Source organism: Gorilla gorilla, chromosome 13 (genome assembly GCF_029281585.2).
Source record: "Gorilla gorilla gorilla isolate KB3781 chromosome 13, NHGRI_mGorGor1-v2.1_pri, whole genome shotgun sequence".
Taxonomy (NCBI): Eukaryota; Metazoa; Chordata; class Mammalia; order Primates; family Hominidae; genus Gorilla; species Gorilla gorilla.
The window spans coordinates 48,009,237-48,035,862 of record NC_073237.2 but is presented as its reverse complement, the minus strand read 5'-3'; the positions used below and the strand labels follow the sequence as shown (position 1 = coordinate 48,035,862).

General features: G+C 38.6%; 1 protein-coding gene across 21 annotated transcripts in view; it reads right to left on the bottom strand.

Moving 5' to 3' along the window:
• Positions 1 to 1,598: 1,598 nt before the first annotated feature.
• The window catches only part of BNC2 (basonuclin zinc finger protein 2), a 451,443-nt gene continuing 426,415 nt past the window's right edge, over positions 1,599 to 26,626 (bottom strand). For 9 of the 21 annotated variants that reach the window (XM_063696352.1, XM_055349830.2, XM_019034133.4 and 6 more), the window contains 2 exons: positions 18,639 to 20,608; positions 1,599 to 2,725 (listed from right to left, as the gene is read on the bottom strand). In XM_063696352.1, the coding sequence (XP_063552422.1) occupies positions 2,065 to 2,725; positions 18,639 to 20,608 (2,631 nt within the window). In that variant the 3' untranslated portion in view covers positions 1,599 to 2,064. Of the gene's footprint in view, positions 2,726 to 4,341; positions 4,376 to 18,117; positions 18,184 to 18,638; positions 20,609 to 26,626 lie in introns of all 21 variants that reach the window. The other 12 variants (XM_063696351.1, XM_063696353.1, XM_055349827.2 and 9 more) reach the window with 3 other exon arrangements.

Below are 26,626 nucleotides of genomic sequence, written 5' to 3'. Positions count from 1 at the left end.
TGAACACAGAAAAAATAATTACAAAAACATGAAAAATGGAAACGACATAAAAGTTAAAACAAAGGGATATTTCTAACTTTTAGACTGATGAAAGAAATGTCTGAGGCCATTAAATGCAAAAAAGAAATACATTCTCTTTAAATTATTGTGTACTGTTTGACAAAATATTCCTTGTTTATCTCTTCTTTTCCCCTCCACTTAAAAAAAAAGGAAAAAAAAAAAGACAACAAAACAGTCTGCAATGCACACCCTAATGGTTTTGGCTGCAGACTGAACTTGAGTAAATATCATCATTTAGTCAGTATGTTGTGGTAGCTGAGGCTGCCGATGTGGTTAACCAGCTCAGGCAACATGTGTAAACATCGGAAACAAAACAAAACAAAAAAGGTTTGGAGAATAGTCTCTCTCCTCTTTCTCACTCTCAATTGCTTGGTTTCAGGCTTGCTTTCATTTCTCTCTGACAAATCGTGTGGGGAAACACAAAACACTAAACATTGAGAGATCCTACTTTAAAACCCCCTTCTTCTGGCTTTTCAGAAAGGAGTGTTGCTCCATTCAAGTTTAGCACATGTTTTCAAAGCTTCCAAGTACTGCTGCTGTTAAATGCCTTTTGATTTCGTCTACCAAACAGGCCTGAATTATAGTACGACTGCAGAATTTGCAACAAATTAGACAGCCATACAACAGACAGACCCAGTTCAGAGGATTTCTTTTTAAAGGATAAGGGTTAGGGCCTTGGAAATGAGTGTTCGACTCTTTTACTGTATTCATCTTTGTTCCGTAGCGGGTAATTTGGGCTTTTGTATCCTGAAATATTATCCTGCCTCTGAAGAATAAATGCCTTGGCTGTTTCACACCACATAATTTTGTTTTCCTTTTATGTAACTTAACGTATAAGCAAGAAGGATGCAATGTTGATTCTAATAACATTCGGCACTTGAAAGAATCACCAAGTGTTTTTTTAAAAAGCGGTTTTCTGGTGGCCAACAAATTGGCCTGTGGTTATGTTGAGTGACTAATTGTATTTTCTTTTCTGGAAACTTGTGCAAAGTTGGCAGTTTTGTGTTAACACTAATACTTTGTTTGGCATTTGTGCCCTATACTGACCAGACCATTTTTATACAAGTGAATTTTTTTTAAAAAAGACACTTACTGAAGTATGGCAATAGTTTAAGGATAAAAAAGAAGCATGGTTATTACACATCCCCTTGTAGTGTATGAAAAAAAGTGCATGACGGGATTTATGTACTAGTACAGGACATTTTAAAAAATCAGATCTGTGCTGTAAAGCATGCCAGCACCTCTTTAGCACTATATCTAACAGGTAGTAAAAACAAGACCATGTTTTTTTTTTTTTTTAAAATGTGCATTAATGCTAACATAAATGAATAGAGCTAGCCAGCAAACTATCTTTTCCTGCATATCTAACAGCTGGATGTAACTGTAAAAATTAAACAAAAAAGTTAAACAACCATCAATACAATTGTTTTACATCAATGGCCCCTCAAGGCTAAATATTTACAGGTGAATCTGCCATGCTTTAATTGAAGATTCTTTCAAAACCTTAAAGTTCACAAAAGACAACTATAAGAAGTTCCTTTTTGTTTCTTTTTTCTTTTTTTTCCCTTTTATTTTTGCAGGCAACAGTCATGGGTACAACAAATTGTCTCTTTGGGGAAGACCAAGAATTATTCTGTCAAAACTGGGGCTAGTTGCACACTGTGTGTGTGTGTGTGTGTGTGTGTGTGTGTGTATGTGCATGTGTGTGTGTGTGTGTTTAAAGGGGTACTCTGTTTTCACCCTGAAATCAAAGATCCCACTCCTTTCCCAAAACTATAAAGGGAAGTGAAAAAAATTCAAAAGCACCTAGTGTTTATCTTGTTTATCTCAAGGAAATACGTGTGTGTATATGTAGCCACAGAGCATACATAAATGCACACACACACACACACACACACACACACACAGACACACACCCCAAGTACATAAGCGCACACTGACTATGGCAGTTCAAACACGTAGGCCATCTGGTGAGAGCTGGCATTTGTAGTGTCCATTCTGAGACTAATCTACTGAAGTGAAGGGAATGTTTTTGTGGAGATTAGGGTTCTGACTGTGCCGATTTCGGCTTCGTACAGAGGAAAACATCATATTGCAACCTGGGACTTTGCACTTGTGCATTTCTCTCAAATGCACAGTTTTGTAGTGCACTCTCAGGGTCCCCTTGTTGCTGTACATTTTGTGGCAAATGTTGCACATGATCCCACCATTGCTCCCAGACAAGCTGCTGAACATAAGAGATCCTGAAACTTCAGCCCCTAGGCTGCCATGGAGGGCAGGGGCCTCGGCCTTGTGTGCCGACTCCCCACTGTCACTCGCCCCGTCAATGTCATCGAGAAGAATCCCCTCATCGCTGCCTGCGTCGGATTCTCTGGAGGAATGGATACTGCTGCTGGACTGGAGGCTGGAGGTGGTGCTCAAGTCAAGGACCATGTAGTCCTCTGCCATGCCTCTCCCATACCCGTTCAGGTGGGAGTCTTCAGTCCCTGCGGGAGAGGAGGCATCTTCCCTGACATCGAGCCCCATGGGGTGCTGGGCACCATATATCTTCACCAAAAATTCATCGCGGAGGTCCTTGCTAAGGGAGGGCTGCGATGAGTCCAGGCCCATGTCATCGAGTTCTTTGGTCAACAGTTTACGATGTAGGTTTATGTTGGCACTGTGTCTAGGAAAACAAGAGGGAAGGGGGGGGTAGGTGGATGGGGGTGGGGAAGGGTGAGAAAAAGGAAAGCATTTTAAAATTGATTCAGCTTTCACTAGGTATCAAATAAGCACATTCACTTCTAATTACACCATTATAAAAGCAAGCATTCCCCTATATCCTCAGGATCTGGGTGTTAGTGGTGGTGGTGGGAGGTGCAATCAGGGGAACTTTCCATTAACATTATTTTTATAAGAGAGTTGACTCTGTCAATGGTAGGATGAATGCAAACCCATGCACCTTTTTCTCAATGATTACTCTGTTAGTTTTACTATGTAGCAGCATCAGCTGCAGAGAATTTCATGGCAGAGATTTTAGAATATATATTAAATAGGATAAAAGAATAGCAACTTTCTGCTTGTCTAAATGGAATAGTCTAAATTTACCTAAAAACAAGAAAAAATAAACATCTTTTCTATACAGCATACACTTTATTTTGAGGTATAGAAAAAATTCATTTTTTAAAAAAGTAGTCTAGATAATTTAGATATAACTTCAAAAAATAATGAAATCTTCCATCTCTACCCTCCACATTTCAAGTTTTAAGGAAAAACAATAGCTTAACAGATTAAGCAATTTGAAATAGGGTTACAGACTGTCTTTTAACAACACGAATGCCTTTTCTCAGAATGATTTGGGAATCCCAGTTAAATCTAATAATAAAATACATTTAGTTTTTAGAAGTATGTGCATTTTAGTGTCCAAAATATTTTTCATCGAGTAATTCTACTTTAAAATTTAATTCTTTAAGACAAAAACGGAAAAACAGAAACTTTTTAAAAAAATAAAACCCACCCACCTTTTTAAAAAAAATCACACTGAACAACAGAAAGAAAACTCAGAGGTACAAAAATTAAAACACAGTTAAGTACAAAAAAATCAAGCACAACAATAACATAGGGTTCCTTTACTTTAACAACTGGAACCCATACTTCTTAGACAAGCAAAACTTTTATTCTACTCACTGAGTGCTTTGCTTGTATGTATGTATGTATATACATACACATATACATATTTATATATATATATATATATAAAAAGACAGGATTTGTCCCAGAGAATCCATAGGGACATCATGATTTACAAAGCCTGATATGTTATCATCTATCTGGAAACATTGTCTTTGTATTTATATCCCCCATTATTTTTAAAGTGCCCTTGGGCACATACCTCTCTCCACCTGCAAAGGCTCACATGTTCAACAGTACCTAAATTGAAGGTTACCCTTCCAAAAAATAAACTGACATATCTACAGATAAATAAAAGCTTCTCAATACTGGTGGAAGCTCTACAGCTTGGAGAAGTAATCGTGATAAAAGAAATGACCTAAATGGCTGATATAAAGTTCAACAGACCTCCCGATTATACTTAAAAGTATGGAAGACCAAAATGTGTCATTCCATTTGGTGACAAACGCGGGTGATATTTCCTAGAGATGGTTGAGAGGTATGTGCCTCAGAGACAAGAAAGGTGGGGAAGACTTCTCCACCTTTCCACACAAGACAATATACAGCACTCTGGGTTTTAAGGGGCAGAGGGCAGCAGCCCTCTCCAACTGCACTTAGGAAGGCTGAGCTTACCTTGTGACAATAAGATCAGCTTTCTAATCTTTTGCTAAATCGATCACAAAAGAAAGCAAGAATAAGAGACAGAGAGAGAGAAAGAGAGAGAAAGAGAGAGAGAGAAAACAAATTCACATTCTAGACATCTGGTTTTGAAAAACTTAAACAACAAAATAGGGATTTAAAACGTTCTGATCACAAAATTATTTTCTGTCATAAGCGATCATCCCATACGCTGTCTTGATGATTTTCAGATCAGCTGTATAATCCAAAAATCATAAATCGAATTAACACAAACCAAATTCACAGCATCATCATCCACAAATGAGTTCTAAACAGATGCATGCAGTGTGTGGGTATGTGAATGATAAACAGAAGTTGTCCCCACGGTCCCTGCTCTGACACAGTAATTCCCCGTTTCCTTGGTGTCAGATGGCAGATGACTCCAAGTGCAGGTTGCTAAGCAAAGTGCAGGAAATGCCTACTGTGAGGTCTTTACTCTGACATGTGGGTACAACACCACCAGAGTTATTACAAGAATGTGGAAGTAGAGTTACACTATGCGCTATTATTCTATTGATAAAACAATCTGCCAACTATGAGCAGCTCATGAAATCCTACCCCTCTGTTTATTATTTTTAACACCCTCCCCCTTTCTTAATTTCACGAGCACACATTTTGCGATGACTGTAATCTAGAACTCTGTTGCTTCTCACACATCTGCAGTTACCACTTCCTAGGTTCACTGCTGAGAAAACAGCAGCCAGACACACAGCAGTTGCATCAAGACACACTGAATAAGGAAGAATAAATTAGCATTGAGAAAAGGACACACTGATCATCCAGATGGACACATCTTCCCTAAGATGACTTGTGAAATTATACATCTCCACCAATGTTACCAGAAAGAGATTTTCTCTTCATTTCTCACTTACAGCAGTAGAAATCTGTAATCTAATTAGACAATGTACCAGCCCTCAATATCTGTCAACCAAACGATGTGCAGAAATGTGTAGACCAGCTCTGGCACTCTGTTCAACAGTGTCCCTTTTCCGCTGTCAGCAGTACTGTTGGCCTCTGCTAATATAATTACATTGACTTTTATTCAATTAAGTGCCATCCCTCACTTTAAAAAAAAAAGCTACTTTATCAATTGATTCAGGTGTAATGCAATAATAAAGATGAACTCATGGCAGTGCATTAGCTCTGCTCTTCATAACTTCAGTACACGGGTTCATTCATGGTAGTCGATTTCCATTATGCAACCACAGTTCAAGAGAATTGATTCTTTTATGTTCAATTCCTAATCTATTTCATTTTTGTTTAATAATCCTCCTAAATGCCATATGCAAAACACTTGAAGTGGAGATGGGAAGGATGGACTGAGGAAAGTCTGCTGTTCACTCTCATGATAGTGGGCTTGAAGATTTTCTCACAAACTCACACAGTATTCCTAAGGTGGAAGGAAGGAAAGCACGAGAAGGAAAGCAGACTAAAATTCTTTAGAGGGTACCGATCCTGCCCAAGAGGTTACGGTTCAGTCTCCAAAGAAGGGACAAAAGACAGCACTTGATTTTAACAAAGACCTATTGTTGGACTCTTGAATCAGTCAATCCAGACCATTAGCTGTCATAAAATACTGTCCTCATGAGATACAAAGACCTAGGGTTAATAGCAATTTGAGGACTATTACAAGTTTATCCGGATCAGCAAAACTGAAGAGGTGAAAAGAGAAGATGGGAGAGACACAGAAAGAACTCTCACCTACTGATAATCAGATGTCGAGAGAAGACCCTAAAATGGGAGGAAGGCCAGAGAGTGCTGGAAACAGGAGGGGGACTCCCTGGCAGAGGAAGCCCTACTCAGTTGTATGTAACAATTGGAACAAAGAATCCAACGAGGAACCAATTTTGAGCTCTCCAGCGATAGAGATGGTTTTTCTAGAAACAGATTTAGTGTTCTGAATATTTATCTCTAGGAAAGAGGGAAGAATACTCATTAACAAATATCTAGATTGTATTAGAACTTCTTACATTCTATAAGAACATGAACAGTAGAAAGGTTGCTTCTACTTGCTTTGATTTGGAAGGCAAGAAAGACATATGGAAGGAAGTTCCTCTTACAGAAAAAAAGTGACTGGAATGCAGAGAGAAAATGAGTTCATAGGTAGAAGGGGTAAGGACTTGGTCTTAAGTGCAATGGTAATCATTAAGGCAGTGGTCCAAACCTTAGCCCCAGATGTTCACTTTCAAGAACATAACTAAATCTTATTCAATCTTATGTGTCCTGCACGTAAAGTAGAATACTTTGCACAGAGGAGGTACTTAAAAGTACATTGGTTTCCCTTCCATCAATAATATGCATGAGTCTTCAAGAAGTATTTTCCAAAATACACTGTAGAAGGGAAGAAAGCAATGATCCCAAGGTAGGACTCATGTAACAGAATATCCAAGGAAAGGTGGTGGCGACAAAACAAACGGTGATTCTGACGCTATTAATACCAGAGTGTGTTATAAGGGAATGCCACAAAATTAGAGCTTGAAAAAGCCCTGTAACTTGGGCTATGCTTGGAATTACAAATGCTTCCTTTAAACCTCTGTACTCTTTCTATACTGTGAATTTACCAAAAGCTTGTTAAAGACCAATATCACCCTTAAAAGCAAAAAGTTACAAAACCTTGGACTGAGGGGAGGGTGCTGCAGAACCAAACTTCTTTCTTCTTTGAAATGCTGAGTGGAAGTACTCTAACTGGACTAAAGTGGACTACCAGTCTTTTTCTGTTCCTTTGATGAAAACTTTACCATGCAACCACAGAAGACATGAAATTCATCAAACGCAGTCAAGTAAGTGCAAATGCCCTTTAGAGAGAAAGCAAGTCTTGCCTTGGACTTCTCTTTTCTCATCACATTAAGTTAGATTTAATGTGATGTCTGGCCCATAAAACTAAAAACAAAAACACTATCTAAAGAAAGTGTTTTGAGGTTTTAAACTTGGCTTTAAGATATAGGGGAGACATGAAAAAGAAAAAAAAAAAAACAAGTTGCATGACCAAATTAGAAAGTAAGACTGTGGCAGTCAGAGATTGAATAATAAACCAAGCTATAGGTTGCATGAAGTGTCTTAATTCTTAATCAGATTTGAGACATTTGAACTTGGTGAATTGAAACAAAATACTTGATAATTAATTAGACTGCCTCAAGTGAAAAATAATTGAGGTCCCACTTTGGATTAGTTTTTGCCTTTATTTTCCAGCTCAACTCTGCCGTTCAATACACACATTCACAAATTCTCAAATGATATTGTACAGAATGATCATAATAACATATACATAGCATAACAATAACATATACATACCATATGCATGCCTATTTGTCTGTATGTATGTGTGTACATATATGTATATGGGGAGAATGGGAGAGAGAGAGAGAAATTTATATCCAATCTGGGTAAGTCTAGATGCTAGGGTTAAGTATATTGTAGGACTACTGAGTCAACAATACTTTTGAGTAGAAATGTAAACCTGCTATCAAAATCCACAGAAATGAAAAATTAAAACTTCTGCCTTCATTAGTCCTTTTCTTATCTGGATTGCTACAATACTATCTATTACACTTACCTCAACATTTTTGTATTATCGTTTATTAACGATAGGATGCTTATGGCTCCGTGCACAAAATGATACTTTTGACACTATACCTTTCTGTAAAATTAGTAGTTGTTCTACAGGTTATTATTTAAAGATTCTGTCCAAAAGATCTGAAAACCATCCCCTAGCTCAGGAAGAAAATTCAATGTGAAATTCTAGTGGGTAACACTCAAAAAGCCCCAAATGTAAGGAAGTACATATTAAATGCAAGAAACAAAATCTAAGCAAATTCTTGCAAATTAAAAGTATGAAACTCAGTCATTTCAACCCCTTTCAATATAAAACAAATCATCCATACTAGTCACGCAGACAGTTTCCTCTACATTCAAATTATTCACCTGAAGATAAGCTCCCACCAAACTCTTTAGGGGTTTAGCTAATTTACTGCACAGATACGGCACGTCTGTTGTAATAACAGGTAGGATGTATTGGGGTCGACCATTTATCAGAATTAGACTTCTTTTCTCAATTCACAGTGAATTATGCTGCCTACACGACTCCCCTCTCTCAGAGCCTGCCATCCCCGTATGGCCCCTAATGTGGCAGGCAGACAAAATTGACAGTCTCATCTTGTCAACAAGGGGCGATTCTCCTGAGAAGCCATTTAACTTTGCAGGGGAAGCAATGTATTAATGTGCTTGTCCCAGGAATGTTAATCATCTTCAAGCTTCCGATCTAACTTTGACGTGAACGAAATCACCAAATTTGTTTACTAAATGAATCGTAATATGCTAATAAGAAAGCATGACATATATGGAAAAGCCAAACAGATGGTTTGTTTACTCCACTTTGCAACTTTATAAATGTTGTAACTCTGAAGACGTTAGTGAGAATTATTGGTTTGTTGGCAGAGGCAAACATGTCTTTCGCATACTAAATCTGGCCCTACAGTTAGAAAACAATTTGTCATTGCTGTGGAATGCATAAAAAATGTTAATGTAGTGATGGCATTTGGGAAGGCAGATTGGTAGATGGAAAATGTGTATGCTGGATGCACAGGTTAAGTGTAGAATTGATATCCAGCAGCCCCATTCCCTAACCATTTTACTTTTGAGTTGTATCTGAGACATCGAGGCTTCTCAAGGGTGCTGATTATTCAATAGGTACCTGTTGCGCTGTAATGTGAGATGAGTGTTACACTGTGAACAGGATTATGTTTTCACAGCATTTGGAAGTGTTCTCAATCAAGCAGCTCATATGGTGCTCAGTTTACTACTATTGTTGGGTAAGAAAAAGCAAAGCCATGAGCCCTGGCATCTTTTAAGGACTTACTGAGAATAAATCTGAGCTTTAATTTTGAGTTTTATATTTACACTGGACAAAGTAACCCTCAAGCTTTCCATTCCTTGTTTTATATAGTCTTACTTTATAAAGATTTTAGAAGATATATTTCCAAAATAATAGGAGCTAATTTTTACAGGCATGTGCCACCATGCCCAGCTTTTTTTTGTTGTTGTCAGTATAGATGGGTTTTTGCTATGTTGGCCAGGCTGGTCTTGAACTCCTGGCCTCCAGCAATCTGCCTGCCTCAGCCTTCCCAAGTGCTGGAATTACAGGTGTGAGCCACCACACCCAGCCTAAAATGGTTAATTTATGATCTTCTTAAAAGATAACAGTCAGGATGCATGAGTTCCCCAAGGGAGGTGACACTATTTTGTACGACAATCAATATTATTATTTAGCTATGGCTTTATCTAGAATTCTGTGTTGAAAATGAAACTAATAAAGACACCTGAACAAAAAGAGTGAGCATAATCTAATTTACAACTTTGATTAAATGTCAAAACTACCAGCCAAAACATGAAAACTTCATTTAACCAACCAGCAATGCATGCATGCTACTAAACGTTTTAATATTTAGAAACGGATGATTTTTGTGAAGTTCTTTTTACTTTTTATTTGCACAGGCAGAGTCTGAAATGCAGGATTTTGTATTAAAGAAGTACTTATTCCCTCTGATGTTATTAACCACTCCCAACATCCCAGTCATACAGATACATGTTGAGACTACCACTAATCTTGTGGGATTTCCTGGTGTATCACCATATAGCACTGAACTTTTTACCCGAGAAATGAGAGAGCAAAGTGATCTAAAGAAACCACTGAGTTCATCTTGCTGCCCAAGGATCACTTTGAAGCAAGAAGCATTAGCAACTGTTCCAGCCTGGTGCTTATATCTCATTTGAAACATCTCATTCCTGACCAACAAAGAAAATTTCAATAAAGTACTTTTACTGATTTAACAACAGTGAGCCCTTGGGATTGTCAAAGTGCTAAGCCTTTTCCAAGGAGAGAAGAAATCAGCAGCTCAAATATAATTAACCTTCCATTCTCAATGCAAACTGCCACGCATAGGAGCTCTGCAGTCTATTAGTGAAGTTATAATGGCCAACAGGCAGAAGCAAAATTGGTCAAAAAGTTGGCTGCTGCTGTCATATTTTTGGAATTATGATTAATGGCACTAATAATGTGGATGATTACTGATATGTGTATCTCCAGCAGTTTATCATATTGCTTTGGCTGCCTACGTCCACAATAAACAGGATGCTATCATTTACCTCTTTATTGAAGGCAATCCTTCTCTTGAAGGAGCATATTCTAATTACTTCGTAATGTTTTATGTCTTAAACATTTTGCAGCTCTGGACCTTGCCAACTGCTTCGTGTCTACCATTGATTAATTACTGAATGTTTAATCAAAATTTAGAAACTAATGTAGTCATTTATGAGCACATTGCAGTGCCAAAGTAGTTAGGCTTTGCTCCCAAGTTTGGAGAGTGTTGGGTTCAAAATCAAATCCCAGTCACGCATGAGGATCCAAGAATTTCACCTTGGGTGCTCTGAGGTTGCCAATTCCATCTCTGCTGATGAATGGAAGGTAATCTAACTACAGGGTAAACAGCATCTTTACCTACCCTCTCTTCACTGGATTTCCCTTTCCTCTTTCCTCAGTTCCCTAATCAACCGAGCACCACTGTTAGCTGTTGCTGAGAACAAGAAAGTCCTCGTGAACACCCGTCATGAGAATATAGTTTTGAAGTGGTTAAACAAGTGAAAAATAATTTGCTGGGACAAATACATAAGTTTTTTTTAATGTGGATTTTTTATGGTACTGTCATACAACCATTCACCGTTGAAGTTAAGTGTTTTTTTAATACCATTACTGAACTGCTGAAATGGATGCTAATATAGCTTGGAGTGCTAATGTCAAGTCCTGGTAATAAAAAAGACAGACTGCTGAATGAAATAATTTCAAGTAAAAAATAGAACAAAAGTGCTCTCTCTCTTGCTCTCCACTTTTATTGAATTGGGACTGACTGAGCCAATTGCTTTAGAAGTCTGTAAAACACAATTACGAGTGAGCGAACTGACCCACCAGTGCCCCCTCAGTGACAGAGCAGACTAAAAAGGCAGCAGAGTTAGAGCGGCTCCCCTCCACTGCCCATCAGACCTACAGGGCTTCCAGCTGCAGGTCTGTTGTTCTTGGTGCCCAAATGGGTCTTGTTTTACTTACGAAATCTTATTTCCCATCAATGTGATAAAGTTACTTCATACATCACTTTCCAAGATGTAGATGTCTATTCTGGCAATTAAGAATGATCTGTCTTTTGATATTCTTATTTATGTGGATGTTTATGTGTAAACACACATATACATTACGTGGATGAATTTAGATTAGAATATTAGCACAATTTTTGAGTGGCTGGTAATAATTCAGATTGATATATGCAATAGCAATACTGAGGCATCGCTTACATATATTGTTAGAAACACTTGTCTTTTTTTCTTTCCTAAGGTAAAGTCAAAATTAGAGCAAGCAACAAAAAGAATTAAACTAGAAGTGGGTAACATTTTTCCCCCTAGTTAATAAAAGAAGTAATAAACTCTATAAAGTACTAGAGTTAGGATCACTAACACTTTAGGCACAACAGCTTTTTACCAGGAATTTACAACTCCTGTTTTAATTCAAGCAGCTTGCATTAGGACATAAAATCTAGGTATATTTTAAAAGTGTAGTTTTATGTGAAATAACTGAAGAAAAATTGTCCTTTCCTAAAAAGTATTCTTTCTTTCTCGGTCTTAGCTTGCCTGCCTCTCCCTCATACACATATCTTGGCACTCAAGAATCAAAGTTACCAAATCCCTCTCTTATGACATAGCAATTTTTTGGCAAGGACAAGCTTCTTTCCAATTCTGCCACATTCATTTATTTGAAGCTTGTGGGAGTCTTATGGCAAGCACATTATTTCTGAGAAGGCTTTAAAAAAAGAAAAAAAAATGCTTCATGGCTAAACCTTCACTATGACATTTAGGCAAAGAAGGTATCCCTTCCTCTTAGTACAACCACGAATGATCACTTACAGCAAAAGAGTTGATAGCAGCCTTTCATCTAAGACAAAACGGAACTTACCTGAGTTATACAAGTGAATGTTAACGTACATGTACAGTCTTACCACCCTCTTCTGGGTAGAAAACAGCCCATGCTTTTTAAAAAGAAAAGATGGGCTACAAAAATGAGCATCTCAAATAAATGGTTAAATATAAGAAAGATTCACACCAATAAAGTCTGTGAGAAGGTCAGATAGATTCTGAGGGAGGTGGAAATCAGGAAGACCCTTTCACAGTGGTCTCTTCATGAAAAATACCACCGGTGCACTCAGTATGTGCATTCTGCTCAGATATTTTGGCCTGAATTTTCAAGATAATGCTGGCAAGAACAGTAGATTGTTCCTTTATAAGGAAGGTAAAAATAAGAGTTATATAGAAGCATTGTATTTGTGCAACAGAGGTTATAATGCCACAAGAGACTTAATGTTAACTCTCATCAATAGAAATTTGTAAAAATCTCTTTGCATCATGAAAAGGAAATCATTCGTCAGCCATGAAGCTTTGTGGTCTATTTGGTGCACAGTTCTGAAGACGGTGGAAATGAGTGGTGCGGTTCTTGTAGTGGAGGAGTGAAAGGTCAGCAGAGGCTTAAACGAGCTTGTCTTGCATCCAGCTGGGCCAGCAGGAGGTCATTAGGAAGATCCGAGGCTCACTTTAGGCTTGACAGAGTCTCTCCCCATGATACAAGGAGACGGTTTTGCTCATTGCTCTTCTCCCAGTATCTAAAAAGAACCCCAGGGACAGGAACGACACTGAAGTTTATCTTACTCCAAAGTTTTGCTTGAGGAGGGCACAACTAGCAATTACTCAGGAGGGGGATTTATTTTGTGTGTTTGCTTCTGATGGAAAGTAATGGAAGATAAGTACAAAAGGTCTATTGATCTTGCTCTATTGTGAAACCAAATAGAGTAGCAGGGAAAAAAAAAAAAAAAAACTCTTCCTTAACATTTAGAAGTCAGAGGACCTGCACAACTTCACGTTGTAAGAGAATTTTAGAAATGGAGACTTGTAGTTTGATTGGCAATGAAATGAAACAGCTAATGCTTTAAAATGTTCTCCTCTTTTACTTGGAGGGGATTACCACATCGTATTTGACAGCTAATTATATTAGGGCAAATATACTAATAGTTATCTTGAATTGGTGCTAAGTGGCTCATTTCTTAGAGGTATTGCCTGGTGAAATCATGTGTATTTACTGAAAAGCCCTCCCTAGAAAAAGTTCTGTATAAGTTTCCAAACATAGAGAATGATGGAAAAAATGGTTGTTGCTATGCTGAGAAGGTGGTAACAGGAGGCAGGTAACATGTTTTCGCATCTTCACCTCTGTTGTTAATGTATGCAGTGGCTCATCAGAGGTAGCTCATGTTAATTTATTCCTGCACACCTGTACAGGGCTGGAAGTCAGGTAATCAGACAAGCTAATACTATACATTTCTGCTTTTTAGCTACAGCTACCCAGTGGCCTATAAAGGAACAAATTTAGTTCTGGAGACATCAGCAGGTTTTAATAAATCAAATACACATGTCTTCCGCCATAGGAATACAGAACTTTCCACATTTAGATGTGGACTGATTAAACTAGCAATCAAATGGAAGGTTCACACTTGACACCAATGGTTACCTCATATTTATTTATAAATCACCCTCAGCAAATATAATTTGGTCTTTAAATTTATTCATATGGCTAAATCATCTTTCTACAACTTGAAGATCAAACATATATGCTTACCTTTCAGATAAAATTTAAGACAAACCTTGATAACTACTGGCCACTACTCTGAGAAGAAGAAAGGAACAAATACAGTAAAACTCATGTAGGATGAAAAAGAGACAATGACTTCTTACTATACAGATCATCTAGTTTCTTAGTACAAAGTCTTCATTTTAGATGGAATTTTAGAACTGCCAATCATTAAGACAAATATAAATAGATTTTAACATATGAGCAAATGATAAGGAATATTAGGAAAGAGAACGGAGGGTATTTGTTATTTTTCTTCCTGAATAAAAACCAAATGCAACTTATAAATAGGCTTCCCTTCAAAATGGGTGACCTATGCCACTCAGCTCCTGGGGATCAAAAATCAAGTCAGAGTATGAGAAATGATGAAAGGTAAATTACACCTAGCTAATTCTGACTATCACGCTCTCTTCAAGAGAATCTCCCGTATGAAGACAGCAGGTTCCAGGCCAGTTAGAATTTCCTCTTCCTAGGAAAGATTTCATATGTATACTTCATAATGGAGGGGCAGCCTCCTGTTCCTTAACAGAACAGCACCTCAGCAGCGGACAGATCAAGGCATAAACAAGAAGGAGGAAAGGGTCTTTAGAGACTTTCAAAATCTAACACTACACCTTGTTATCAGGATATACTTGAAGACTTTAGCAGTCACCTTAGAGCAGCAGTCCCCAACCTTTTTGGCACCAGGGACCACTTTCATGGAAGACAATTTTTCCACAGATGTGAGTGGGGGGTATAGTTTTGGGATGATTCAATGATTCAGGCACGTTACATTTATCATTAGATTCTCATAAGGAGTACGCAGCCTAGATCCCTCACATGCACATTTCACAATACGGTTTGCACTCCTGTGAGAATCTAATTGATTCTCACACTGACAGGAGGTGGAGCTCAGGCAGTAATGCTCACCCACCCACCACTCACCTCCTGCTGTGCAGCCTGGTTCCTAACAAGCCATGGACCAGTAATAGTCTGCAGCCCCGGGGTTGGGGACCCCTGCTTTAGAGCATCAGAGTTCTTTACAGAGAAAATTCTTTACATTTCACTTCTATCACTCACAATAAAAATTATTCTAACAGCTACCTAGTAACAAAGATGAATCAGACTTTGTGTGTATTAGCTTGCTCTTTGTCAGTGTGGAATGGTCCTCTTGGCTTCTGAATTTGTTAAACACACACTCATTTACAACTATATAGAAAAGAATAGCTTTGACACTGTTGCTTGGAATCTTCAGCCCTAACAAATCTTGCATGTGTCTCTCCCCTTCCTCTGTGTCACTTTACACAAAGAGCATTCTTGCTTTTGAAAAATCTTCAACTTGATCTTATAAAATCTAGAAGGACCATAAACAAAGACCTGGAAATCTTTGCTAATTAACTGCCAAACCTAAAACACAGTATTTAACATCTTTCTACTTTCCATCTTACTAACATGCCTATCTGGAGACCAAAAATGCAACTACCTCATGTATAACCACTTTGGAAGAAGCCCAGGCAGACCTGTGTAAACCTCCTCCAAGGTGTTCGAATCATGAAGAAGTCTGCTTTCGTAAACAGAAGGAAGAGGGCAATTCTGTTAGCTTTATGACAGGAATCCTAGAAACCCTATAGCCCTGCACACTTCAGCCCCCACTCAAAATCCCCTCTAATGCTTTATTTGCACAAGGAAGACATTGTGGAGTCAAGGATGGATGAAACTGAGACTCTGGGGAGAGGAAAGAAATGGGCCTGAGGACAGCAGGATTAAAGACAAAGGAGGGTTTCTGTTTGAGAAGGTCTGTTGGCTCAAGAAAAAGGTAAGAAAACTTGTCTTAGCTTCACAGCAAATTAAAAGGGAAAAAACAAGGAGATAAAATTCCTGGGGTTCTCGTGAGTAACAAACTAAAAGTGAAGAGACAGGAGAAGGTAAGTCTAAGAGACAGATCAGAGATGTAATCCAAGAGGCTTTGTGAATAATGAGATTAAATCACAGGTTGACATTCATTGACAAAATGACAATAAAAGGCTAAAACAGGAATACAATTATGTTTCACAGTTCACTCTGCTGAGATGCAGGAAGAGGCAGGAACCCCAATGGCATCACTGGTTATTTGGTGTAGCTAAACTCATAACATTATATTAATTCAAGTCATAGACTCAACCAAGATGAACACTTTTCTTAAGAAAATATAATGTCAAAATTAAAGTATCAGAACTTGTGTGTTTCTAACCTAAGATCAAAAGAGTTGCATATTGTTAAAAAGCAAAATTTCAAGTGAGAATAAAAAAAGTTTTTATTCTACAATGTTTGCAATTTGCTTTTTCATTTATCTTATGTGACAAAGCTCCAAAATGAAAAAGACTGGGCATACTGTGATTTCAGCCAAATGAAATATATCAACTGTCTTCTGAAGCTTGCTATCTTCTATGTGACTGAACACCCTGGGAGCACATCTGTACTCTTCTTCCCACCTAGAATATCCTCGTCATCCTAGATGCGGGTCTAAACGTATATATGGCTAGTCACTCACTAAAATCCTGATACCTACAATAAAAATGAAGACTGAAATATTTTCCTGCTATCAATAAATGTTTTTCCTCAGACAAACCAATAAGCAGTACCTCAACAATGCCTCCCTATGTGTTAAGACATAAATATATGAGCACTTGCGTTTTCTAGGAATTTTACATAAATGAAGGCTTCAGACATTGGGTGTGTAGCCTTTTGGTCTCACAGCTATTTATTCCAGTGCTATGACTTGCAATATTTTCAGCAAACCAACTAAAACTGTGACAGGAATTCATGCAATTAAGCTTAAATTTTGGCTTGTCTTCAAACACTCCATTTCCATAAATATTTTATGCAGGTTTTCATGAGTCTTTTATTTTTGTTTAAAAAAATGCAATGCATTAACCTCATTATTAGTAGTGTACTATCTCAAATTTAAAAGAATGAATATTACTGACAACTTGGAGGAGGTTGGGTACAGTATTTTATTATTCAAAATATAGCTATCTTATCTGATGCATTCTGGGACTGTCAATGATAACTTGGAACTGAAATCACGTTGTGACTACAAACAATGTTTACAGAACAAAGTAAATGGGGGTGGGAAAATCATTTAAAAAATGGCTTCTCCTCAAAGCATGTTTTGGGTTGTATAAGAAAGTTACTTATTTTTCTTAAATATTTTGCTTTTCAAAGATTGGCCCCCTTTTATTTCAGTAGAAAGGAAAAAAATATTCTTCAAACTTTTATTTTAAAAAGGATTGATCTCCAAATATGAAGACAAAACAGAATATTCCAGGGACAGGACACTACTTTTCAGTGGTACTTTTAATGTTACTTTGCCAAAGAACTCTACACAATTGAAAAGCACTAGAATTACTGCTTACTATTGGTGGCTCTGTAGAAACTTTCTAGTTAATTTTAATGTGTTTCTTCCATTGATTTCCACCATGTTATAAAATTTTCTCTAAAATATTTTTAAAAGACGATGTAGAACCAAAAACCGCATCTGATATAATGGGAAGAATTAACTGCTGTGTGACCCGAGTAGGGCTGGTGGTGTATTATGTAAATGATCTGCTCACAAGCTTATCTGAACAAATGCAGGATAACCGCACTATCCTGCCACTGACCACCTTGACACATTCCATTTATACTGCATTTTCTTGAGGATTAATAAAGAACCTTGTAGGTTTAGGACCATCTGCTTCTGCTTAAGCCCAACTGTTTCAGAGCTGCAACTACATAGCAAGAGTGTGATGTCATCTGAAGGCTGGACATAATATATTCGTGCTGATCCTCAAAGTATATGCATGCCTCCGCTTCTGTGCATAATCCGCATGGTGGACTATAGTTTAGAGATGTGCTCAAAGACATTATGAAGTTAAGATAAAGAAACCCACACGACCACACCATTTTCCCACATCAACAATCACATCTGTCCCATTTCCTTCTGATATTTTCACAACTCTTAAAGAATTCAAGGACATACTAAATACTCATGTAAGGAATGATAACATTACTGGTTATACCTACGGAGATGCAGGCTGTCTCGATGTCCTGGACCTATGGTTCTTTCCATCCGTAAATTTCTGTTTCTATATTGGATAAATATGTGTGTATGAAGATAATATACTGATTTAATTAAAAAGCCACATGGCAAAGCAGAAATATAAATATATAAATATATATATAACAGAAGCTGTGGCTTCTAAGTGAAGGTTCAGGGGGAAGCAGGGAACCGTGTACATAGTTAACTTATTCACACCTAGATGCATGAAAACACATACACACATGTATACACAGAGCACAGAGAAAAATGGCGTGCATTACGGGTAAGATGGCACATGATTCTGCATGCTTAATCATCACAAGCACCAACTGCAACAATCCTTCATGAGCATGGCAGCCTAGTTATCACGTGATCACTGTGGACAATCTTTACAGCGCATCGAAAACATCTAAGTTGGATTTCTTTTAGTGTGAAGTCCAACATGACTGAAAACTGGCACCCTCCACCCCCAGCAGGAGCAGCCAATGGAGATTTACTGACCTGTCTCGGCTTCGGCGAGAGGGGAATGCAGCATTGCAACCAGCCACTGTGCAGACGTGCATCTCTTTCAAGTGAACGTTCCTGTAGTGAAGTTTCACACTGTAGGAGCTTTTGAAACTCTTCTTGCACACATAACAGATTTTGGGGTCTGGGCTAGAACACAGGTCACCTTCTGGGGAGAACTTTTGAGGGCTGCCATAATTCAGAGATGATGTAAAGCTCTCATGCAAGGCGGCCATGCTGGCACCCCCACCATTGTACAGTCCATACTGGCTCATGTAAAACATGTCGTAAGTGGGGTCTGTAAATTCTTCCTTCACCTTGATGACGTCCTGGTGAGAGGGCTCACTGTGGTTCTCATCAGGCCTCTCACTATTCATCAGGACTTTTTCACTCACTTCGCTGTGAATGTGCTCATCCCCTTCCATGGATTCCTCGCCCAGTTTGGGCTCCGAAGACTCAGACTCGTTCTCATAGTCCCGCTCAGGTTCTTGGTCTTCAGAAGTCATGCTGTCGGCCCTCCTTATTTCAGTCCTTGAAATGCACCGGGTCCTGTTATGCTTAGAAAAGTCCTTCACAGACATGCCTGGGCTCATCTCCTCTTGGGAGTGACAATGATTGTCATGGCTCATGTCATTGACCACAGCTCCACCATCATTGGGGTCATCATCTTCATCATCAAACTCATCGGCGGTGTCAATAATTTCCTTCTCAATCTTCACAGGCATGCTTGACTTCCTGGGCTTTTTCTTGGGTGCCAGGTCAGCACTGGGCTCATGGGTGGCCATCATCACTGCTGGCACTACTGGCTCAGAGGGTGGCGGGGGGTGCTGCTCTATGGTACCACTGGTTGGAATGATGGGACTGGTTGGGAGGGAGGTTGGAGGACTCACCATTTCCCCTGGAGTGAGTAAACTTCTATAAAATGGAGGAACTGGTTGTACAGTCTTTAGCCCAGAAAATACCAGCTGGCTAGGGAGAGGATTTTGCAAGACAGGGTCTAGAGGGGGAGTGGTAAAACCCATTGGGGGTCGGCCAGGGCTTGTGAGTGCCAGATTTGATTTTGTACTTGCTATGACAGGGGTGGCAGCTCCTGAGGTGGCCCGAATTAAATCTTTATCTCGGTTATTCCTTAGCATAGGCATATGAAGGCGAGGATTGGGGTTTGCACTGTGGCGATTACGACTTCGGAGGGAGCTAAAGACCATGTTGCAACCTTCAATGGTGCATCGATGTTTGATCTTCAGGTGAACAGCATTGTAATGAATTTTCAGAGTACCTTTGTCATAGAATGTCTTCCCACATGCATTACAGAACACTCTTCCTTTCCTAGAGGCTGACCCCATCCTTCTCATCCGATGAATCCGGAATGAGCTTTTTGGGTGTTCAGTTTTGGTTAGATCACTGACTGGGGCAGAATTCTGAATGGGAGAGACACAGGCTGGCTCGGTTTTGGGCTCCACATTAGTAATGCTGGTCAGGGCATTTCTATTGGGTGTTTGATCATTCTTATAAGGTGTGGGAGAAACTTCGGATTCGCTGCTCTCATTATATTCATTCTGAGTTGAAAGGCTGGGTTCCCGCAGCCTCAACCCTGGTTGCTCTAAAAGTAGCCCATTTGGAGGCAACCCTAGCAGTGGCGCTGAGACAGGGTTTATGTACTGGAATGGAAGCAGAAATGCAAGGCTGTTTGGGATGTTTTCGAAGTGATGAATGCTGGAAGGATTGCTGTTCTCTAAGTGAGCAAGGAGGCTGGGACTCCTGGTGCGATTATTGCTCTCAATAAAAGTCCTTATATCTGAGTCTGTCTTTGAAGATGGTACAGCCACGGCCTGCCCTTCTTTCTCCTGAATTGCCATCAGCTCCACAATGGATTTGGTTTCTCCAAACCGCAGAAACTGCTGAAGGGTGATGATTTCCTCTTCTCGAGACATGATGGCCCAGCGGTCCAGCACCTTGCCAGCAGCATCCTAGAGGCCACATCAAAGAAACAACAAAGACAAACACAAAAACTTATTGATTGTGCATAATTATTCAATGCAACTGAAGGTGCTCTGTGTGCTCATAAAACACTAAGAGCAAGAGCAGAAAACAACATGCAAGCACTGTTAATAAAAGTCAACCCACAAAGCAAACTTTTCTGCCATGCAAATGTAGTAATTAGAGTCACAGTTAGAGAAACAGATTGAGTTTAATAATGTCAAAGCAAACAAAATGTAGACCACTGGGGCTCTGTGATCTAAAATGCCTTCAGTACTGCTTTTTTAACAACAATGATCTATATACTATGCAACTATTTAGCATATATTAGTATAAGATGTAAACTCTTGCTGTGAAATCCAATATAAATGAAAAAAATGGTACCTTAGTCCTTATTAAATAGTGATACTATAGGAAGGAATTAAGTACTTCTTGTGAAATTTACTTCTTCAACATAAGCAGACATGACACTGGATTCAGTGATGAAAATTCCTTTAAATAGGAGTTATGTGAATTTCTGAATCAAAAAGATGAATAAAGTAGCACTGCCCCTCATACCTTGCTACTAAACTGTATCTTTTTTTTTTGAATGGCTATATTTTAGTATCATTTAATAGCAGGCAATTTCATAAGGAAGAGTAAGAAAAACATCACTCATAAAAAGTAATTGTACTTTTCCTGAAAATTGGTTGTAATCCTATGATTCAAAGTTTGAGTTAGACTTAATGTATTTGACTTTTTATGATCTTGTTATAAATGACAGTCATAGATATTTAAAAAGTAAACATGTGATGGATTTAGATAGAATAAATGTGTAAAAAGTTGTCTCTCAGCATCCTCCTCTGATAGCAAAGGGAGTCCACAGAGAATACACATCAGTAATCACCAGACTATGTGTTGTTAAATATACATTAAAAAGCATTTCACACTTTCATTTTTGCTAGTAACTATGAGATTTGCCTGGAGGTAGGACTTTAAAATCCTGCAGTGTAATGTCAGGCAATCCATTTCAGCATGGATTGAGAGAAATCTATTCAAACACTTAAATAATGACTCCATCACTTTCTAGGGCACCATTTCTTCCCATTGGGACAGCACACTTTGTATCCCTCTGTGAGTGACACTTGCCCTAATCCTGACCATGAATTTAAGAAAGCAAAGAATCTTCTTAAAAACAAAATGACAAGATACTTATTAATTACAAAGGGAAAATCATAACATTATCGCGGAAAAACCTAACAGACCCTACCTTAAAAGGGTGATCGAAGTTACCACCGTGAGTAGAAATCACGCCATCATGTTCCGCTTGTTAGGACACACTAAGAAGGGCACAACATCACTTTTGTGGCATTCTTCTAATGATATGGTTTGGCTGTGTCCCCACCCAAATCTCATCTTGAATTGTAGCTCCCATAATCCCCAAATGTCATGGGAGGGAGCCGGTGGAAGTTAGTTGAATCATGGGGGTGAGTCTTTCCCGTACTGTTCTTATGACAGTGAGTAAGTCTTATGAGATCTGATGGTTTATAAAGGGGAATTCCCCTGCGCATGCTCTTGCCTGCTTCCATGTAAGATGTGACTTTGCTCCTCCTTTGCCTTCTGCCATGATTGTGGGACCTCCCCAGCCATGTGGAATTATGGAGTCCATTAAAACTCTTTCCTTTATAAATTACCCAGTCTTGGGTATGTCTTTATTAGTACATGGGAATGGACAAACACATTGTAAAAATTTTACAACCTCAACTCAATCATCAGAAATCATCAGGCAAACCAAAATTGAGGGGCATTCTACAAAACAGTAGATAGTACTCTTCAAAGTGTAAAGTTCAGGAAATTTATAAAAAATAAAGAATGGTTCCAGATTAGAGGGGACTAATAAAACATAATTGTGTGATCCTAGACCAGAAAAAAGACATTAGTGGGAAAATTAGCAACATTTGAATAAAGTCTCTAGATTAGCTAGTAGTAGTATACTCATCTGAATTTTCCGGTTTCAGCCACTGTGCTTTATGCAGGATGTTACACTAGGGGAGGCATGATGAGAGGCATAAGGGATCTGTACTGCTTTTGCAAGGGAAAAGTCTCTCCTCAACCTGTGGATGTAAAATTCTCTCTGAAACACTGCCCTATGGTCTGAATCATCACAGCTAGTTTGATTAAGTGGGTATTTGGCATTTACTTGAATTACTTTTTTAAAAAAGCTTTGATAGTTATGTGCCCCCCTTTGTAAGGCTCACTCCTAGCATCCTACCATTTTACATAAAGAATATGTGTGAGTACGTGCATGTGGGTGTCCATTCCTATGAAAACTGTCAAACACAGCTGTCCCTCCTTCATCATGTAGATAGAATTGGCCTTCAGATCAAATACTCTCATACAACTATCTGCTCAGAACAGTCATATAAGGGTGCAGGCACATGGCAACCCCAGATGATCCTGAAGTCCGGCCATCGCCATTTTCAAAACCTCACTCACAGCAGTTGATATCATTCACATTCTGCTTTTGGAACAGGATAACATGGAAGAATGTTGGTGCTATAGGTAAATAGAGAAATAAGTTGTGACTTTAAATACATTATCTCATTTGACCCCTATCATAACTTCCAGAGCTCAGAGAACAGATGAGAAATCAGGGGAGAAGAAAGCTAAGATAGGTTGTTAAGGCTGTCAAGATACTAATTGAAGGCCCAGGAGTTGAACACAAAAATTCTGACTCTAAGTTCAGAGTGTGTCCACAGTACTCACTGGCTGTCATTCCATGATGCCATGCCCCAGGTAAGCCCATTGAGTCTGTGGTAGTCAAGAGCAGGACTTCTGAGGAAGTCTTTCTCTAGAGTGCTATAATGTCCTCTTCTATACCATCTTTCTTGTACCATCAAATCTACTCTCTTGAGTGTTCTTTTACAGAGCCTTTCACTACGGATTAATTTCTCAGGCTGAGCCCCAATCTGAGCAATGTACAGTCATATCTTCCCCAGGTTCTTCCAAGGTAGCCTGTACCTAAATCTACATGTCAGTGATATACAACTGGCAGCCTCTGGCATTAAAATGCACCTCAGAAACCATAGCAACTGATCAGTCCCACCTGAGGCATCTCATTTCCATCACCCTTTTATCTTCTTTCTCCCAACAGTACAGAGTAGTCCCATATGGTTTCTCCTGGCCCACCACAATGCCCACTACTATTTCTAAAACCACTGCCTTTCAGATTGTCTTCTAGCGCTTAGTTGCTGTCTCTGCTAAAATGGAGTCTGTTACATTAAACCACTTGCTTCTGGTGAAAGAGATCCAGGTAAGTATGATTTAGAACTTTGCTAGTTCCTGAATCATGAAAGAGAAGCTTCATTTATAGTGGTAATAGAAGCAGCAATTTATACTTACACAGATAAACAACAAAGCATATTTGCAAACAAATATACTTAAGAACGGGACACATAGCTCTATAACACCAAACTAGAGTCCCCTTGATAGTGCCATAGGTGTCCTTTCCAAGGAAGTCATCATTGGCTGTGCGTTGTGGCTCATGCCTATAATCCCAACATTTAGGAAGGCCAAGGTGGAAGATGGCTTAAGCCCTAGGCAACATGGCAAGACCCTGTCTACAAAAATTAAAAAACTAGCCAAGTGTGGTGGTCCGTGCCTATAGTCCTAGCTACTTGGGAGTTTGAGGTGGAAGGATTGCTTGAACCCAGGAGGTTGAAGCTGCAGTGAGCCATGATAGTGCCATTGCACTCCAGCCTGAGCAACAGAGCAAGACTGTCTCAACAACCAAAAAATCATTATCAATTTGATTAAGATTATCTAATTCACCACATTTATAAATGGAGAAACTGCAACAAGAAACAAATTGATCTTACACAACCTAACAAGTGTGCAAGCTGGATGCTAAGAACGGCTAGCAGTTTTACTGTATCTTTGACTAACCTTGTTGAAGGGAGTTAGAAAGCATCAAAGGGAAAAAAGAAATGCCAAGTTTTTTTCTGAAGATCTTTGTGATAGAAATAAGTATGGTTTGGTGCTGTGATTCTAAAACACTAGTTTAAGACTCTTCTGTGAAGGTAACGACCTCTATGCATGGTCTATATTGCTATTCAAAAATGGACCAATGTCAGTTGGATGGCTTTTTTCTTTTTTTAACTCATCTGGAACAAAAGTAACCATTTGGAAAATTTGGGACAAGTGGACACTGCTGCAACAACTAAAGGCATGATACATTTTTTAGTCAATTTATTTTTATTGTATTTAACATAAGTATTGGAAAAACTAGTCCTCCTTGCAAACAGTATAAATTGTCAAATAAACTTTACAAAAGTAAATTGGAGTTATAAAAAGAATTAGGTATTATCGTGGAATAAACACTAATAAAACAAAAATTCGGTCTGTTAGGCTAGGACGAAGATCCCAACTACCGACCAACTCATGCTGGGCCACTGGTCTTATGCATGAATAATATGTTAACATCAGAGTATATAACTGAACTCTTGGCCTCCCTGAAATTTTGTAGCTGGTAAGTCAATTCTTTTAGGTTTTCCCATTTATAACCAGAGTACAGTGACTTTTAACCCTTCAGGTTGAAAAATGTTATTGACAAAATGAGGATAATAAGATTTACCCTGTTAAGTTAAATGCGAGTTATTATTATAAGTGTTGATTTCCTGTGAAAATAACTGGCTATACTGTTAATTAAAAGATGAGTAACACCAAATAATATAGACTTATAAACCAGTTTTACTGGGTTCAGAAAAAGTATAAAAGACTTAAAATATTTACATCTACATATTTGAAATAAAAAGACTTCCTTTTGTTACTTCATTGGAACTGGTGATTATCACTTGTAGAAATCTGGCACCCTGTTCCTGTATGGCTCTGCCAAGTGACTTTTTAAAACTTTTTGTTGTAGGATCAAATGCATGGTTTAAATGGTTTTATCTGAGTCCTTTCCCACATCAAAGCACTTCAATGATTTATAGTTTTAAAATCAAAGTAAAATAAGGTTGATTGGTTTCCCTTATTGGGAAAGAGGGATAGTAGGGAAGGAACAGATGTGAAGAGATGGAAGAGAAACCAAATAAGGGGCTTTGGGATAATCAGACTGTCGAGGGACCTCAAGCTCAGTCCAACAAGGAGCCCACCTGTGTTCATGGCAGGCTACAACTCACATCACAGCATACATGAAAACAACTGCTTTCTTTCTGTCCAAGAATGGAAGTGAGGAAGAAACACTGGATGCAGCACAGATCTAAGGCCTATTTGCTCCAGTAGTCAAATTGTTAAGAAATAAGCAGCCGGGCACGGTGACTCATGCCTGTAATCCCAGCAGTTTGGGAGGCAGAGGCAGGCGGATCACTTGGGGTCAGGAATTCAAGACCAGCCTGGCCAACACCATGAAAACCTGTCTCTACTAAAAATACAAAAAAATTAGCCAGGGGTGGCAGAGGGCACCTCTAACCCCAGCTACTCGGGAGGCTGAGGCATGAGAATCACTTGAACCCAGGAAGTGAAGGTTGCAGAGTGAGACTCTGTCAAAAAAAAAAAAAAAAAAGCAAAACAAGAAGCAAACAGTTTAAAAGACTCAATCATATGAACTTACTTTCAGTCAAGTTTAAGGTATAATTTAACGGAAAATACTAAAATGATTAGCTAAAAACTAAAAGTATTTCCCCCTTGATATAACTGTAGAGCTTTTAATTAAACGACACTGACCTGTAGGGACTGCTGACTACCTAAAACAAAATCAGAGGTTTGTGAGATATGTTTATTTTTTCATGTCTAGATCGGCACAGTGTGCTATCTTAAGAAATTATTTCATCATAACCACATTGGCAATTTATTTTCATAACCAGTTTCCTATTGTACTTTTCTACTCTTTTTCCTTCTGGGTTAATTCAAATATCAAAGCAAGAGAAACAGATTGGGTAGAAAGTAGAGAAATTACCAAATTTCAAGCTTACCTAGCTTAAGTATTCCATTAGGTAAAATGAAACAGTAATTGCTGGATTAAAAATTGA